This window comes from Typopeltis vanoorti, chromosome 14 (genome assembly GCF_054136105.1).
Source record: "Typopeltis vanoorti isolate ZY-2024b chromosome 14, IOZ_Tvanoo_1.0, whole genome shotgun sequence".
NCBI classification, from domain to species: Eukaryota; Metazoa; Arthropoda; class Arachnida; order Uropygi; family Thelyphonidae; genus Typopeltis; species Typopeltis vanoorti.
In genome coordinates, this window is record NC_143562.1 from 4,235,590 (window position 1) to 4,253,639 (window position 18,050).

Genomic DNA, 18,050 nt, shown 5'->3' on the forward strand with positions numbered 1-18,050 from the left:
TTTCCCTTAATTAATTCTGCTGTCACTTAATTATAAAATGTGAATAAATTACTAAGGTAGGGCTGGACTTACTTTTTACAAAGCCATACTGCCTACCATAAAGTATCATATTCCTGTCCACCCATTTCTGATTTTACCTTTACCAACTTTTCCAATATTTTAACCACCACCACCACTCCAGAGGTAGTACTAATTGATCTGTAGTTTGCTACTTCTGGAGCCATCTTTATGTGATGGAACTATCGTAATTTGTTTCCACTCCCTTGGAACCTTGCAGAGCTAAGACTTAGATTGAACAACTTTGTCAGATTGACAAAGTTGTTCCTGTTCATCTATCTGAAATCTGACATCAGTCTCTGTCACATCAGCAACTACAAAATTTCCATCTGGATGATACACCTTTACAAAGTGATCTCTCAGCAGCTCAACTATTTCTTTTGCTTCTGTCACCTTTCTACCATCAGCATCGATAAAGGTCATCCTTCCATAGCCATTGTTTCTCTTACTTGATCACCTTTTTCTTTATATTCCCTCCACGAGTTTTCTTTTTTACAGCTCTTGCTTTATATCTCTACTCATCCACTTAATCCCTACTTGGTTTAACCTCCTAACCTTGGGTGTGCAGTCTGGTACTGCTTCTCTCAAACAATCTTTGACCACTTCCCATGCACTACTGACATTCTTTCCTTATATCTTCTCAAGCCATAGCAGTGCTATGGCTTGAGAAGCCATACAACTCTAATTAGAGCCATACAACTCTAATTAGCCCTACAACTCTAATTAGAGCCATGGCTCTAATTAGAGTTGTAGTTTAACATAAATCCTTTCTTGATAGAGAATATTGTAACTAAACAGAAAAACTTTCTACAATTTCATCAGATCATTTATGTATGGGATTGATTTCCTGGCTACTGTTCTCTTTGTGTCTTGAACAAAACTAGTTTTATTTTTTTATTCGTCAGTAACCCTCTGTAATGCCTTGAATGTTTTACTTCTTCTGTGGGAGCTATGAACTAATAAAACTCATAGTCTAATTTACTATTTTAAATGTTGTACAGATTGCAAGTTGTACCTTTGTGGGACAGTGTTGAGGGAAATAATTGGAAATCCCATCTTGGACAAGAGGCAACTTTTCAAGTGAAGATTGGTTAGCTGGTCTCATACAGACATAGCCGGTTTTTCTGTCTTAGAAACACAAATCTTTCATTAAAATAAAATAAAACAGGTGAACGAATACATACATTACAGATATAATATACTGACTTTTTGATGATAAAACAGTTATTTTTGACCACAAGAACTATAGGAGAATGAATTACTACTATTTGGGTTTTTTTTTGGTCAAATTATATTTTAAAACTAAGTTATACCAACTAGTTTTGCCAACTGTGGCTGTTGGCTTCATCAGGGTAAAAGATGTGTAAAATATAAGAACACTTAAACGCTAAAAACTGTTTATACTAAAACCATAAAATGAACTGAATACAATTGCATTTTTATAAAAGCAGACGAATGCGTACATCACACACATAGCACGTGTATGATCTACAACTAGTAGATCATACACGAGATCTGGAAGACCCTCATTAGATCTTTCAACATGCCAGAATTAAATTTTGCTGCCAACTACAGAACATTCCTACATAGTAACTAGTAGATCATACACACGCTATGCGTGTGATGTACGCATTCTTCTACTTTTATAAAAATGCAATTGTATTCAGTTCATTTTATGGCTTTAGTATAAACAGTTTTTAGCATTTAAGTGTTCTTATTTTTTATACATCTTTTACCCTGATGAAGCCAACAGCCACAGTTGGCAAAACTAGTTGGTATAACTTAGTTTTAAAATAAATTTGACCAAAAAAAAAACCCAAATAGGAGTCATTCATTCTCCTATACTGACTTTATACTTTAGTTGATTTGCCCACAAGAAGAGGAATGTGCCTACATCATACTACTGGAAATGGATTCCCATTTCAGAAATTGGGCAACTAATTTTAATTTTTAATAAGTAGACACTTTTTTTATTCATGTGCTTTTCCTGTATTAATTCTATTTTCAAATAATTTTCAGATGTGCATATATTCCAGAGAAAAAAGAAAATTTCAAATCTGAAAATCCTGTCAAAAATGCTTCCTTTAATTCTGATACTTCATCTTGTAGATGCATGGCATCTACAGTGTGTTCTCTTGAGTCATGTCAATACACCAGAAGTGTTAATGGACTGAATACACATTCTGCTTACAAAAGTCCCAAGATGTGTAGATATTGTGCAATTAACCAGACAGAAAGGAATTATGTGAAAAATGGATTAAATAGCTGGTGTAAATCTAAAAGGAATCGAACTGACCATAAACCCGTGGTAACTGTTAATTCAAATGGAATGTGTATTGTACCTGAAAATTGTGAAACTGTTTTATTCATGCTTGGAGACAGTCCTTTAATCTCAAAAAAGTTAACTTTGGAAAGGCACAGGAATTGTGTTCAAAATAAACAACTGAACTCTGATTCTAATTTAGATAGTTTAGGTTATGAGAGCATGGAGGATAAGAAAGAACAGATCAAATCAGTTGAAACAGAAAATACATCAAGTTCAAAAAGTTTTATTCCTAATGGTGTCTTAAGGAGGACATTAATAACAGATAGGATAAACTCATCACAAACCAAAGATGGACAATTCGAAACAACACAAACAAAAAACTTGCAAATTAATCATATTCATCAGAATTCTGAGGATTCTCTTTGTTCAGTGACTAATAAAATGACAGAGGAGGATACATCAGAAGAAGGTTATCATAGTATGGAAGACAACACGAATACAGAGATAAATCAGAAAGGAAGAAGATTGTCCTTAGCCGAGATGCTTAAGTCTTATGTTTCTGATTCTATACCAGAAGGAGCTGCTGAGTTGCCTCTCCCCAGGTAATTAGTTTCATCTTTATTTTTCTTGCCCTCCTATTTTTCCACATAAGAACAAGCATAATATCTTGTTTAGAATATTGTTTAGTTTGTTTCAGTATTCCGAAATATTTCATATATGTTCAATTTCATATTTTAAATAAGTAATCAGGTAATATATTTGTATTAAGTATTGATTCACTGTTGATGTTTATGTGTATATTTATTTTTTGTTGTAAGATTTTTTAAATTAGCAAGCTGATTCACATAAAACTTCCAGAATAAAGTTAATAAAATTACACCATGATCCTTGATTAAGTTGAAGAGCATAGTAAAATGATTATTCAAGCTAATGATCTTCCGTAACCAGTGTCTTAAACACTAATCTCTCCTTGTTCTTCTCTAGCAGCGGAGAACAACTTTTTGAATTTTGCTACTAACAAAGCAGAGCCCTGCCTTATTTCTCTTAAGAAAGATATCACTTTACTTCCTGTTAGTTGATGCTCAGATCAAGATCAGATTTCCTCTTCCAAGCTGACTTATACCACTAGCTTTTCCTGTCACAGATACATCATGTTCATTCTGCAAGAAATCTGGTGGTTTTTTTTTTTTTTTTTTTTTTCAAGACATTGCTTCTCACTGCAACAACTTAACACTGTATATAAATTCCAAGAGTTTGCCCAACCTTACAATATTGTTCTTGCATTTGCATCAAAAATCATCCTAAAAATGCTTAATGCAGCAAAAAACTGCATTTTTCTGGATAGCATTTCACTTAAAAGGTGACCTTCCCTCTATGTCTCTCTCTCTCTCTCATATAGGTTTACTCAAGTCACTCTCATAGATGTTCTATTTCTACTTTTCCTTTTCTAGCAATAATTTCACAAACACCGCTCTACCAGCACGAATACCTTCACTCTCCATTCTACATTCTGAATAATGGAGAAAACACAAATTGTCAACTCTACCACTACCTAAAGGCCTACCATTTAATCAGTGATAACTAGTATGAATTCCACCCCTCTGTATCCATGTCTGACCTCTTATTCCACATCATTCATCACTAGACATACCATAAAAAAGTTTGGAGAAATGTACTCTCAATCTTGACATTTCTAGCATTTGATTATGTCTAACTTTGAGCCCTGCTCAGTAAATTGCCATCTTCTGTAATTGGGTAGCAAGCTGTCTTTCTCCCTGGTCATTCACTGTTTGACAAGGTAGATGGCACCCTTTCTTCAGGCTCCTCCACTATTGTAGGAGTGCCTCAGGGCTCTGCTTTATCACCTACCTTCTTTCTCCTTTACATAAATGACCTACTCTCAGTCACCACTAATATCCTATCTAGCTTCTTCAATACACTTCATTTGTCCTACTTGTTTGACAAATCATCCGGAAATCAGGCATCCCAAGATAAGATTATCTGTAACCAGTGAACACTGATCTCTGTACCATTCTTCAGCGAGGAGGATAACCTGGTCACCTACAATGCTACCAGAATGCAATCTTGCCTTTTTTTCCTCATGAAAGGAACTTCATCTCATCTACCCTTACATTCATAATATACAAATCACAAGGAGGATCAGATCTTGCCTTGGACTGACATTTACTTTATTATGCAGCCTAGTATAAATGCATCACATTAATAGCTTCCTCATCCTTAGAATATTGTTCACATGTTTTGAATGGTATACCCAAAACATTCTTAAAAATCCTTGCTCTCCAGAATTTGACTAATAGGTGATATCCTTCCCATATTGACTCATTTCAACCACTCTCTTACATATGCTGTTCTTCAGCTATGTATCTTTTATCAAGTATGGCCACTACTTCACTGAAACTGGCAACTGTCATTTCTCCACTTTCTGTTAGGTCTGTTAAAACAAGAGCAGCTGTGCAGCATTCCTTTTCAGACCAACTGGAAACACCCTGAATATACTTCTCTTCTTCCTCATTCCTCTGGAACTACCTTCTGCCATTCTCATTAAGTGTTTTCTAGCAATTACAAATTCCACATTTCAAGAAAAATGTGAATGGATTTCTTCTTCTTTTCTGTCCATCACCTGCACACCATACACAGCACTGATTGTACATAATTCATCTTCAGACTTACTGACTGAACTTCTCATCCTCCTCCTCTTTCATCTGTTTTTCAGAACCCCCCCCCCCCAATGCTCTTAATTTTCCCCAAGGATTATAACCATCAGTAATTCAAGAAAGATATCAGCAGGTTCCTTAATGCTTGCCCATACATGGCACTTTTGTCTTTATAAGTTTTGTGACCTCACAGAAGAGGTCACATTAATTATGTTCCTTAAATATACAGACTTACCTATAAAAATCTTCCATATTTACTTAAATTTAAGTCTGTATATTTAAGGAATATAATTAATGTGACCTCTTCTGTGAGGTCACAAAACTTGTTTAGTTTTGTTTAGTTGAACTTTAGATGAACTTGTTTAGTTCTGAGACTTAATGAGAAGTAGATGTTTTGATAAATATAATAGTATAGTGCAGTGGTTTTCAAAATGCGGAGTGTGAAGCAATAATTGATATTATTGTTTATTTTTGAGCACACTCCCACATGTACTCCATATTCAGTCCACTTATTTCAATACAATATAACATTAAAACACTTGTAACTTCCATGTTTATTTCATTAACATGATTCCATTGTAAGTTTCAGTTATTACAAGTTATTATTATTTCAGTTATTGTAATCATTATTATTAAAATTATTGCAAGATAAGATCCTAACACAGTACATTTATTGTCTGAAATAGTGTAAGTTCTTTGGTCGATTTTCTTCAGTTTGACAAGACGGCATTTCTTCACTGAATGCCATTTATAATTAGTGATATTCTTGAGCCAGCTATCTCTAATTGGCTGCTGGTGGAGATTGAACTGTTCCCTCAGTCTCCAAAAAAGTTAGAGCTAAACAACCTCTCCTACTTCCAATAAGGAACAAAAGGCATTAGCAGATTATTGTAAGTTACATTGTAGGCTACCACATTGTGATTATGATTATAATGTAGTCACTACACCATCAAAATTCGATTTAACCTCTAAGATTGTTATTAAATTTTCTGATGTGCAACACTTCTGCATATCTGGGTTGTATATTGCATAATTCTGTTTTTGCCACACCACTGTTCTGTGGCTATATGGATGTATTCTCTTTCTCTGATTGATTTGAAATATTGTGAACTCTTTTGTTGTTGCTGCAGAAAAATGGTTGAGAAATTTTTAATTTCATATTTTGAAAAGTATGTTATGAAGAACAAGCCTAGCCATCTCATTAATTTTTATTGTAATTAATATACTAAGTTAGAAATTTAAAAGCTGTAATTTTTAAAATAAATATCTCTATGCGCTATTTTACTTTTAGTTTGGGTTGAAGTATAATTGTGTACTGCCAATTATATATTTGGTTTAATCCTTTATCCAAGTGTAAGCAAACAAAGTTTGCACCTGAAGTATTTTCAGGACTGGGGCAATTCGTGGTAAAGGCGGTATAAGTTCTCATCACTTGCCTTAGTATCTCCCATAATGCAAAGCACATCTCCTTGCAGACATGTATAATGCTATGCATTAATGGAAGGGCCACTACCCAGACCGGTTTCGACCTTTGAGAACTTATACCACCTTTATCACGAGTTGCCTCAGTCCTGAAAATACTTCAGGCACAAACTTTGTTTGCTTACACTTGGATAAAGGATTAAACCAAATATATAATTGGTAGCATAGCCAAGTGAAAAAACTTCCATCAACTTATCTCTAATCCAGAGAATTTTAATAATAAGGTGTAACACCTTTTGGCAACTAGGTAAATATGACTTCTCCATTACTTCCACCTTAGTATCACCTCTGGGTCTGCCTCTCACTGATGAGACCTCAATAAAGATCGAAACTGGTCTGGTTTCGACCAAGTGTAAGCAAACAAAGTTTGCACCTGAGGTATTTTCAGGACTGGAGCAACTCGTGGTAAAGGTGGTATAAGTTCTCAAAGGTCAAAACTGGTCTGGGTAGTGGCTCTTCCCTCAATGCATAGCATTATATATGTCTGCAAGATGTGCTTTGCATTATGGGAGATTATTATTATTATTATTATTATTATGTGACACCTCCAGGGAGTCCAAAGACTCATTGAGGGACGGCACCTATTCCACAACTCTCCGTCTCCACCACTCAAATCCACCAACAATAATGAACTGCAACTACCATCATCATCTACACCAATGCCAACGCAACAATAGAACATGAAAAATCATAGCAAATGAATCAAGATTTTTCAGAAAATTTCTGAAAAATCTCGATTCATTATATCAGAAACAATCAAATCAACCTTGATAATTAGCTGGCCTGGTTTGCCCAGTGGTTAATATATCTGCAAGGATAATGATAACAAATGCAGACAGGTAATGAATGTGACATTTACTTTGTGAGATACAGTTTTTGCAGCCCCCCCCCCCTTCTCAGTAACTTCATGAATGCTATTTAAACCCTGAAAACTGCATTTTAAAGTGAGTAAACACCTCATCTAAATAGCTCACCAATGGTTTACAACTTTTTTGTGGGAGTGGGAGTCGCATTAAAAAATAAATAAATAAATTTTGAAAATAAAAACTTTTTACCAGGATCTATTATATATCCATACTGTTGAATCTTGAATGAAAAGATTTCCTTAAAGAAATAATTTATTCAGGATTCAACAAGTTTAAGTAAACAACAACAAAAATGCTTGTATATAGGTAAAGATACAAATTGTTTAAGGAATCATATATCCTAGTACTATTTTATGTAATATTACTTAAAGGTAAACAATGTCTTTTTTTTTGTAAGAATTTATAATGGAAGAAGTATTCTTTGTAAGATATATGTTAAGGCATGTAACAGAAGTTCAAAGTCCAATAACGGAAACCTCGGGTGAATTGCGTAGCCTACGACAAATTGTCTACGTGTGGAGCGGCACACTCTCGGTGTTTTCCAGGAAGACGTGCCACATGCACAGAATTCTTTAGGAAGACGCGAATAGAAAAAACGACACGTGCGCAAAAAGAGGGTACCAGACAGAAAGGTATGGGAGTGAAGAGGGCGTAAAAGGTAGTGGATATAAAAGGGGTTTGTCCCCCCTTTCAAAGCCTCTTTTTTTGTCTGTTTTTGCTTTGGATTTTCTTGTGAAGTCAGATTTATGTCGTATGAAAGGAACAGACAAGGAGACGATTGGCAGCATTCCAAGCAAGCTTGAAGGAACTGACCACCATATGCGTCCACGTGGATTAATCCGAGCCATGCTGTTTCTAGTCCACAATGGAAAAGAAAGGCAGAACAATGAAGTCCAAGCCTAGCCTGTGAGACAATCGTCTAGAAGGAGACCTGACATTCTGTGGGACGAAGTAAGGATAAGATGACAGAATGAATATACTTCCAGAAATATGGTAATATAAAACCTTTTGTAATTATTTGTTAAGAAAGAGAGGAATATTGTGATATAGAAGAAAAGAGATGTCATGTTTCAGAACTCTATACTTGTAGGAAAAGGACTATAGCGAACTTTGGATAGCAGTGTTTTAAGTCTTAGGGCCATTTCTCAAGTAATTAATTGAATGAATTATAGTTTGAATTGTTGTGAGTAATGATCTATAAAGTTATCGATTTGTGATTGAATTAATTTGAGAGAATGTTTAGATTAGTAAAGATCTTTGGAGGATGCTAACAAAATTTTGTGCTATGGAATTAACCTATGCTTAAATTGTTGTAAAGAATACAGTTGCTATGCTTAACCTTTTACTTAGGATACCTATATTCCAATTGAGTTTATTCTTGTAAATGTGTAACCTTAGGAATTCAATAAATGTATCTTAAATATCTTAACCTGGTTTGTCCCTTGAATTGAATCCAATGCACTGCTTGCTAATATCTGAATCTGAGTGGGATAGAATTAATTGACAGAGACCGCGACCGCAAACCAAAGTAAATTAAGTGACATAGATAAACTGAGATAAGAAACAATTAGTAAATTGATTAGCTTAGTATATTTTCTGAGGGTTACTCCTTGGTTAAGAGGAATTTCTAACCTAGGGATCTGGTTGATGCAGCTTGATCAAATAAATATTACCAGAACCTGATTTAGGAGGTGACTCCAGACTGTTATTACTGAGGATAGGGCTCTATTCAGAGGTCTACCCTTTGTTAATTATTTAATATACTTAATCGTTCTAAGGATCGGCCAATTGTCTGGATAGATTTTACAGTAAATGCGAGAGTGCAGTGTTATGGTAGTTTCATGAGTATAGACCATAGCAGTACATAGTTAAAGTGATAACACTACACAATGATAATTTAAGACTGATAAAATAGGAAGAAGAGCACAATAAAAATATAAAATTAAGGAAATGTCACGACATAACAATACAAAGTAAGATGACTTTTCTTATTTCTTTTTGCACATTTTGCTAAGATATCCTCTTCATATATTTACAAAAATTCATTCTCAAGTGATATATAAAATTTACACTTTTCAGATGATCAGTAATTATTTGGACTTTCCATCCCATGTCTCTGTTTGGATTATGTACTGTATTAGCACACGTACATACATATCGGTGAATTCTTTTTTTTTGCTTGCTGTTTGTTTTTTCTGCTACTGTATGAGCTTTCATTAGAGCAGATGCATTGATCTTATCAACACATTCGTGCTTTATTTTACACCAACTTTTTCTTCATCCCCTTGCCCTCATTCACTTGTATTCAACTTGTGCTCGGCACACTCGCTCTGCTCACCATCCATCAGGTCCTTTACAATGATTGTAATTAAGATATTTCCAATTTGTAAGGACATAAACATGCTGCACCTCTGGATGCAGTAGGGACAAAAACTTCAATTTCCTGATTATTTTCCAGGATTGTTGTCAAATTCCAATCACCATCTTGTTCAGCCCAACAATCAAGTAGCTCGTGGCTCCAACTAAGATCATAGAAGTTGTCCATCTGACCTGTGTACATACTGCTCACTTTATCAAACAAATAGTCAATGATTTGTTAATTCATGTGGAATAAAATTTTAGTTTGCATATTCCAAATCCTATCTCTTCAAGAAGGAGGTCAAAACTACATATCAATCAACCAAAGGATAACCATGAAATGATATCTAAGGTTTCAACCAAACACATTCGAACTCTCCAAAGTTTTAATAAGGGCAACAAGAACAGCTAACAATATTCTACAGAGAGGCTCTTGAAAAATGCATTGACGGAAGTGAGATCCGGTTATCAACTTTTGTTGGCATATGCCAAAATGAAGCACTGTTCACACCTGGGCTTGTCCGAGATACTAAAAAAAAAAAGTGATGAGAACTTATACCACCTTTACCATGAGTTGCCCCAGTCCTGAAAATACTTCAGGCGCAAACTTTGTTTGCTTACACTTGGATAAAGGAATAAATCAAATATATAATTTGTAGCATAGCCATGCGAAAAAACTTCCATCAATTGTGTACTGCCTAGAAACTGTAGGAACATCTTAGTTTTACAAGAATAAATACATATTTAAAAAAAAAAACTATAGGCCGATATTGTTTTATTAAAAGTGGAGGTGTCAAAGGTTTTTTTTTTTTTATATATATATATATATGTACAAGAAAAGGGAGAGTTTCTTTGAAAGTTGAAAACCACTGGTATGTTGTATGACTAACACAATTGTGATGAGTTAATGTATTGAGCACTTGTTGTGGACAACACAGTAAAAAAAGTTAGTTATTAGAGTTTGTTGGAAAAGAAAGAACAACTGTGCAGATCGCATTGTATATATGAAAGGAAGAAATTGGGGGGGGGGGGGGGGGTTGTGAGGAGTGTTTAATAAACCAACATCCCAGAATTGAAAAAGAGAAATAAGAAATATAGGCAGTCATTCCTATTTGGATTTAGTTTTTGATTAGGACCTCTCAGCTGTCTTTGCCAAGTTTTTCAGAAAATGGCACTTGTAAATGACTGGAGTTTCTCCAACAAATCTGACAATATAGGCATTGTGTGTTATTCTCCCATATTTTTGTGTTCACCACATGAGAGCACAATAAATATGACACAACAGCAATTTCTTTTGCTGCTGCTATTTTACTGGCTTTTAGACTAGCATCTTCAGAGCACGAAGACATTGGTTACATAGAATACAAGGCACTATAACCAAGTAATTGGAGAAACAATTCAAATTGTGATGACAAAAAGAATTAATATCCTAGCATGATCATCTCTAGGATTGGATATAACATAGTTTATGACTGTTAAGTGGGAAAATGTCTTGGAATGCAGTCTTTAAAAGTTAACAGCCATATGTGAGATTTGGAGAGTGTGTCATTGCTGATACTGACTCTAGAAGTTGTCTTCCATTTAATCCTGAGTGAAGCAGTGTCCAGTGTATGGTCTGTTATTACCGACTTGCCATAGTGATGTTAGCACATATATATATATATATATATGTTTCTTATGTTCTGCAAGATAGCTGTCAACATTTTCTTCTTGTTTGTACACAGTAGGCAAGTTGCAGTCAGTAGTGCTTTCTGTACAACTGGATGTATCAAAAGATGGAGTTTAACTTCAGAAAAATGAACTAGAATTGTAGTTTGATGTGGGTTTAAAATAGTGTAAATATTGTATTTATGTAGGACATATTCTCATTTCAGACTTATCCTAGTTAAATTGTAATATAGATAATTGAGCTCTGTTTACTTCATGGGATTGTGATTTTTCCTTTGGGACTTCATGGGAATTCTGTAGTATTTGAGAGAACATATGGCATGCTTCATTTCATTTGCAGCATTATAACCATTTGGAGGGGAGACTGTGGCTAAATAATTAACTTCTTTCTTAGTTTATTTAAGTTTTAATTCACAACACAAGAATAATAATAAGATAATATATATATAATTAAAAGAAACACACGTACTAACCACAGTGAAAATTATTTACTTGTAAATATTTCATCCTAAGTATCTTAGGATATCATCAGTACAGTAGTTTAAACAATAATAGGAATAACATACAGTTAGGGTGCATGATTACAATAGAATCTCATTAAACGTGTGTAACATGCTACAGAAGTAAAAAAAAAAAAAACTAATAATTATTTTACACAATTTTGTATGACAATTTCCCATACTTTAGGAATAGTAAGAACGTCGTTGCAGTTTAAATTTGGTCTGTGTAGTAGGGCTTCAGAACTTTCTTTATATAAACATGAACGTTTATATAAAGATCTGTGTAAAAGTTTAGACTTTTCCCAATGGATCCTATGGCTTGGATTTTCAATTCCGTGTTGAGAGAGGCCAGATTTCTGCGGTTTAAAAAGACAAATGTGGTCTTGATGTTCCGAAATGTGTTTCTGAAAAGACCTACCTGTCTGTTCAAAGTAAGACAATTTGCATGAGCATGGAATCTCATAAACACCAGGCAACATCAAAGGTGAGAGTTTGTCCTTAGGAGAAGGTAACAAGTTGTGAATTTGGTTGACAGGTTTGTAAGTAGTATCAAAATTGTATTTCTTCATAATTTTAGAAAGACGTTCAGAGATGCCTTTGATGTAAGGTATGAGAATCCTATGGACTTCTTGTCTGGTTTAATGTGTGGGAAAGTGACTGATGATTTTTTGAGTTGTTTTAGGATTATATCCATTTAGAATGGCTGTATTTTTGATTACTTCTAATTCTTGGTTTAGAGATTCTTCAGAGGAGCAGAATTTGTGTGCTCTGGAAACTAGTGATTTAATAATGCCAGATTTCTGAGATGGACGATAAGCAGAAAAATTTTGAATGTAGCAACCTGAGAATGTAGGCTTGTGAAAGACGATGTAGCGATGAAACCGTCTTCTTTTCTTTGAATGTGTAAATCCATAAAGGAGATACCCTGTGGAGATTCTTTTTCTAACGTAAAGTTGATGCGATAATGACAAAGGTTAATTTTATCTAGAAACAGTTGTAATTCATGTTCGGGATGATCCCAGACTGAAAATACGTCGTCGACATATCTTAACCAAATTTTTGGTTTGGGTTCAAAAGTGAATATTTTTTCCTCAAGGTATTCTAGAAACAAGTTTGCTAGGTTTGGTGATAAAGATGATTTGGTGATTTGGATCATCCCAAACATGACTTACACCTGTTTCTAGATAAAATTAACCTTCTTCGTCATCTTCCTCCAGGAAATATACCACAATAGACAATCAACTTCACACGAGTAACAATAAAATATCAATTGAAAAAGATGTCTGACAAGGAGACTCCCTATCACCCAAAATCTTTACAGCAGTCCTTCAAGAAATATTTAATAATATAAACTGGACAAACCTTGGTATAAAAATTAATAACAGAAACTTAACACACCTAAGATATGCAGATGATGTCATAATTTTTGCAAACACTCCAGAAGACCTTAATTTAATGATGGAAGACCTATACAATGAAAGCAGAAAAGTCAGTCTAAAAATAAACAGAGAAAAAACTAAAATCATGTTTAATCATTTTGTAACACCAAAAAACATAATAATAGAAAACAATTTCTTTGAGAGAGTCTCTTCATATATATACTTAGGTCATCTCATTGATCTAAGCTGTGGACTGACTCCAAAAGGAAGTAAACAGGAGAGTTCGACTTGCCTGAGTTGCATTCAGAAAAATTGAAAACATTTTTCAAAACAATGATGGCCCACTCTGTTTAAAAAGGGAGACATTTAACCATTGTATACTTCCAGTCATCGCATATGGTTGTGAAACTTGGTCTCTAACAAAAGCACTGGCAAATAAACTAGCAACAACTCAAAGAAAAATGGAGAGGTGTTGATGCTAGGCATCACATTAAAAGATAAAAAGCGAAACACCTGGATAAGAAGTTAGACTCATATCACTGACATCATTCTTCACCATAAGCGACTAAAATGGAACTGAAGAAGGAACTACAACATCTTAAATGGATATTTAAAAACAATGGCTACTCTCTAAAAAGTATTAACAACCAATTATCCCACCGCCAACGTAACAACGTAGAGACACAGGCCAACTCCAAAGGTCATATCGTCTTGCCATATATCAGCACACTATCCAAAAAGCTGAGCAGAATTCTAAAGAAGTTTAACATAAAAACGTGCTTCTCGACTCTGCCAAAAATAATATCACACTTCAACAACTATAAACAACCTCACAACCTTCTACAATTCCCAGGTGTATACAAGGTCACTTGTGAATGCGGAAAGCCTTACTATGGGCAGACAGAGAAATCTATCTTACTACGTCTCGAAGAGCATCAGAGAGACATTGCTTATAAGAGAACCAGAGCAACTGCTCTGTCGGGCCATGTCCTGCTTTCAATAAACACGAACAACGAAGGCCACCAACATGAAATAAATTGGACATTGACTTCAAACCTACACATCAGCCATGATGAAATAGAGCGCCGCATTGTCGAGTCAAGGGAAATCACCTTAGACCCTTTTCATTTGAATAATAATCTTAGCTATAATTTGGCAGACTCTTTCAACTCTACTATTAGATACTGGAGATCGCGTGATTCCACACACGCACAGGTGTACAACAATAGAACTTTAACTCGGACTGTAGTTCAAGCTCATAATAACTGTAATTTACAGTCGAATATTATGGCTTTATAATTGTATAGCTTTAGAGTGTGTCAATGTTAATTTAAGTGTCTTTTATTATCTTTCTATGTTCTTATCGCCTGAAGAAGTCAATTTTGACGAAACATGTTGCGTTTTTTTCAAATAAATGTCATTGTGTTATAATTCTCGGGTTTAAGTCAGTTAATTTAAAAAAAATGAACATATCCCAACCCCGAGTTAATAGTACGTTTCATATATATATATATATATATATATATATATATATATATATATATATATATATATATATATATATATATATATATATATGTAAAAAGTATTTTTACCTTGGGTGTAAATATGTTAAAGATACCAAGTAATTTTAAACCTGGTTTTACTCCATTTCCCAAGTAAGCAAACAGACTAAAAGTCAAGTTTGCGCCTGCAATTGATGCAAGTCTAACTGATCCCACAGGTAGTGCAGGACCAGGGCAACTCGTGGCAAAGGTGGAACAAGCTCCGATCACTAATCTAAATATTTACCCTTAATGCCAAAACACATCTCCAAGAAGGGGATGTATGATGTTTTGTATTAAAGGCAAGGGGCCACTACCCAGACCGGTTTCGACCTTAATTGAGGTAGAATGGGAGTTCATGTCTCTCATCATTGGCCTTTGGAGAATAAAGCATGCTGAGGATCAGCAGACAGTAAAAGAGGAGTATGATATAAGATAGAGTAGGATAGTAGGAGGTAAAAAGAGGCCTCAGTCAACCTGTTTAGCCTTATTGGCTAATTGGTCTGTAACATATAATCTCAATTTACCTGTTCAGAAAAGGTTAAACATAGACTTTTGTCTATAGTTCTCATATTATTTTATCTAAAGTAATGATTTACTCCAGTATTAATGGAGGTTCTTTTTATGTTACTAGATATAATATCCTTATTTTTATTCCAGGTATATATATATATACACACATATACATTTTTTTTTTTTTTTTTTTTTTTTTTTTTAAAAGGATGTAAATAATAGGACTTGTTTAAATATTTATTTTAAATCTAAAATAACGGGACATAAGGTCCGGTAAGTAGGAATGAATAGGAACTTACTGAGGAACTTGTATACCTGGTACCACTGGGACTTAGAATGGGGAAGAGACTGGCCCAGGAGATGCCGCTCACGAGGAGCGGCACCGCCTCGCAGTAAGCCTTCGCCGCCCGGGTTCTCAGCTCTCCCCCCCTTGTTTGGAGTAAAGAAACCGTGCCAGCGAAAGCTTTGTGGCTAGGGGAAACAGAGTGGTTATTCTTTTTCCTGGGGTGGGGGGGATGGTGGGTTTTTTTTTGGGTTCTAAAGAGATATACAGGGCTTGATGCGTCCCTGTATAAGAAAGCATATTATCGGTGGTTTGCAGTATTGATTCACAAATTTAAAGTCTCCTAGTAAGTGCCTTTCTTGTGCAAGAAATTTGTGTAAGTAGAAAAAGAAACCTTTTCTTATTCTTGCATACATTAAATTTGCGTCTCGTACCTGGGATTTTTTCCGTACTTTCCAGATGTGATATTTTAGTACATTGATTAGGAAGATAGTGAACTTTTGGGTTTTTTGGACTGTGGCGGGAATTGTAGTCGTACTACCTCTTCTACTGTCAGCATGGGGATTCCCAATGCTGTGCTAAGTCTCCGCCAGATGCGTTGCGCTGGTGGGCAAAAATAAAAGAAGTGGTCCACCGTTTCCACGTCCCGGCAGACATCGCAGAAAGAGTCGCACGGGTTAGGTACATACCGGGATTTCACCTGTTTCACCGGGAGCCGCCCGTAGGCTATTCTCCAGGCTAGATCCCGATGAAAAGGCTGTCCCCAGCTATTTTTGATGTTTCTGAAGAGAATTTCGTTATTTGTACTAAGATTGGGTGTATCACGCCTGGAAAGTTGGAAGAAATCCCAGTATACTGCTTTGGGTTTGTGTGTGAGGATTGCTATTCCTCTGTCTCTGAGTGTTGTGATCGATTTCACTACTGTACGGTACCACTTGGGCACCCCCCTTGCGCGGGGTCCAGCATAGTCCGTGATCCCAAAGAGGGGGAGGAAAAGTCCTATAAAATATCTAATTAGTAGGCCAGAAATGTGGTTGGAGTTTAAGGCCTTCCGTACGGTTTTGAACGTGTTTGCTTGTAGCAAGCTTCTGTGATCGGGCAGAGCATAACCCCCTTCTTCCTGTTTGAGTTGTAGATATTCTTTCTTTACTTCGCGTTTTCTCCCATTCCAGAAGAAATCCAGGAGTTCTTTTGATAATTTATTTTCTTGTGCCAGTGTGATGCCTGTGATATTGACAGTGTGCATCAGCATTGGGGTGACGATTGTTTTTATTACTGTCGCTCTGCCATAAAAGGAGAAGAAAGTTGGTTTGAACAGCCTTATCCTTTCCCTGCTTGTCTCCTGCAATTTTTGGATTGGTAGTGCTAGGGTGTCTGAAAAGGGCACGCCTAGTATAGTTAGAGGCTGTGTCTGTAGCGTTAAACCGTAGGGAAGTCCAGTGCTATGGAAATTTCTGAAACTTTTGATTTTGGTTTTTTGTGCGTTAACGCGAAGACCACTGACTATGCTGAATTTTTGCAGCGTGTGCAGATAGATATAGATGGACTCAGAGTCTCTGAGTGTAGCCACTACATCGTCTGCATATGCCACTATTTTGCATTGTCTGGAGCCTTGGGGCAGTGGAATACCGTTAATTGCGGGGGTGTTATCAATTCTTTTGATTAGGGGTTCTAATACTAGGGAGAAGAGGAGGGGGCTTAGTGGGCAGCCTTGCCTAACCCCTCTCTTTATGCGGATTGGTTCTGTTAGAAACCCATTAATAGATAGTTGGGTCGTGGCTTCCGCATACATGTTTTTAATTGTACGCCGAAGTCTCGGGCCCACGCCTGTTTTTAGTAGGATGTTCTGCAAGTACCTGTGGTTGACGCTGTCAAACGCTTTCTCCAGGTCGGTGGAGAGAAGTGCCAGGGGGTATTTTTTCTCTTTGGCCAGTTTGATCAAGTCTCTTAACAAAAAGAGATTGAATTCCATAGATCTACCAGGGATCCCATAGACCTGTGAGCTTGTTATTATTTTTTCGATACCACCCTTAAGGCGCGTGCAGATAATTTTTGCAAAAATCTTGTAGTCTACGTTGGTTAGGGAGATTGGACGCCAGTTATTCGACAAAGTCCGATCTCGGTCTTTCTTGGGGATAAAGATGGTGTGGCTCTTAACGAATTCCTCGGGGATGTTTCCCGAAGTGAGGAATTCGTTAAAGATGTTTATTAACGCTGCCAATGCAAATTCCCAGATAGATCTATAGAATTCTATCCCCAGTCCGTCTGGCCCTGGGGTCTTCTTTGTTTTCATCATTCTGCACGTGGCCTTTAATTCGGCTGCAGTTATCGGCCTGTCCTGCAGGGCACTAAGATGATCAGGAAAACGTGTTGTGTCCCACTCACTGAAGTCATCCATGCCCTGCCGGTCAGAGAAGATACCGATATACTGCTGATGAAAGTGACGGAGTATTTCGTGG

At 35.9% G+C, this 18,050-nt stretch overlaps 1 protein-coding gene across 1 annotated transcript in view; it reads left to right on the forward strand.

Moving 5' to 3' along the window:
- Positions 1-18,050, forward strand: part of LOC150099128 (folliculin-interacting protein 2-like) — a 412,583-nt gene that overhangs the window by 324,998 nt on the left and 69,535 nt on the right. Inside the window, exon 14 of the mRNA XM_090404004.1 lies at positions 2,077-2,925. Within this exon, the coding sequence (XP_090260130.1) occupies positions 2,077-2,925 (849 nt within the window). The remainder of the gene's footprint in view (positions 1-2,076; positions 2,926-18,050) is intronic.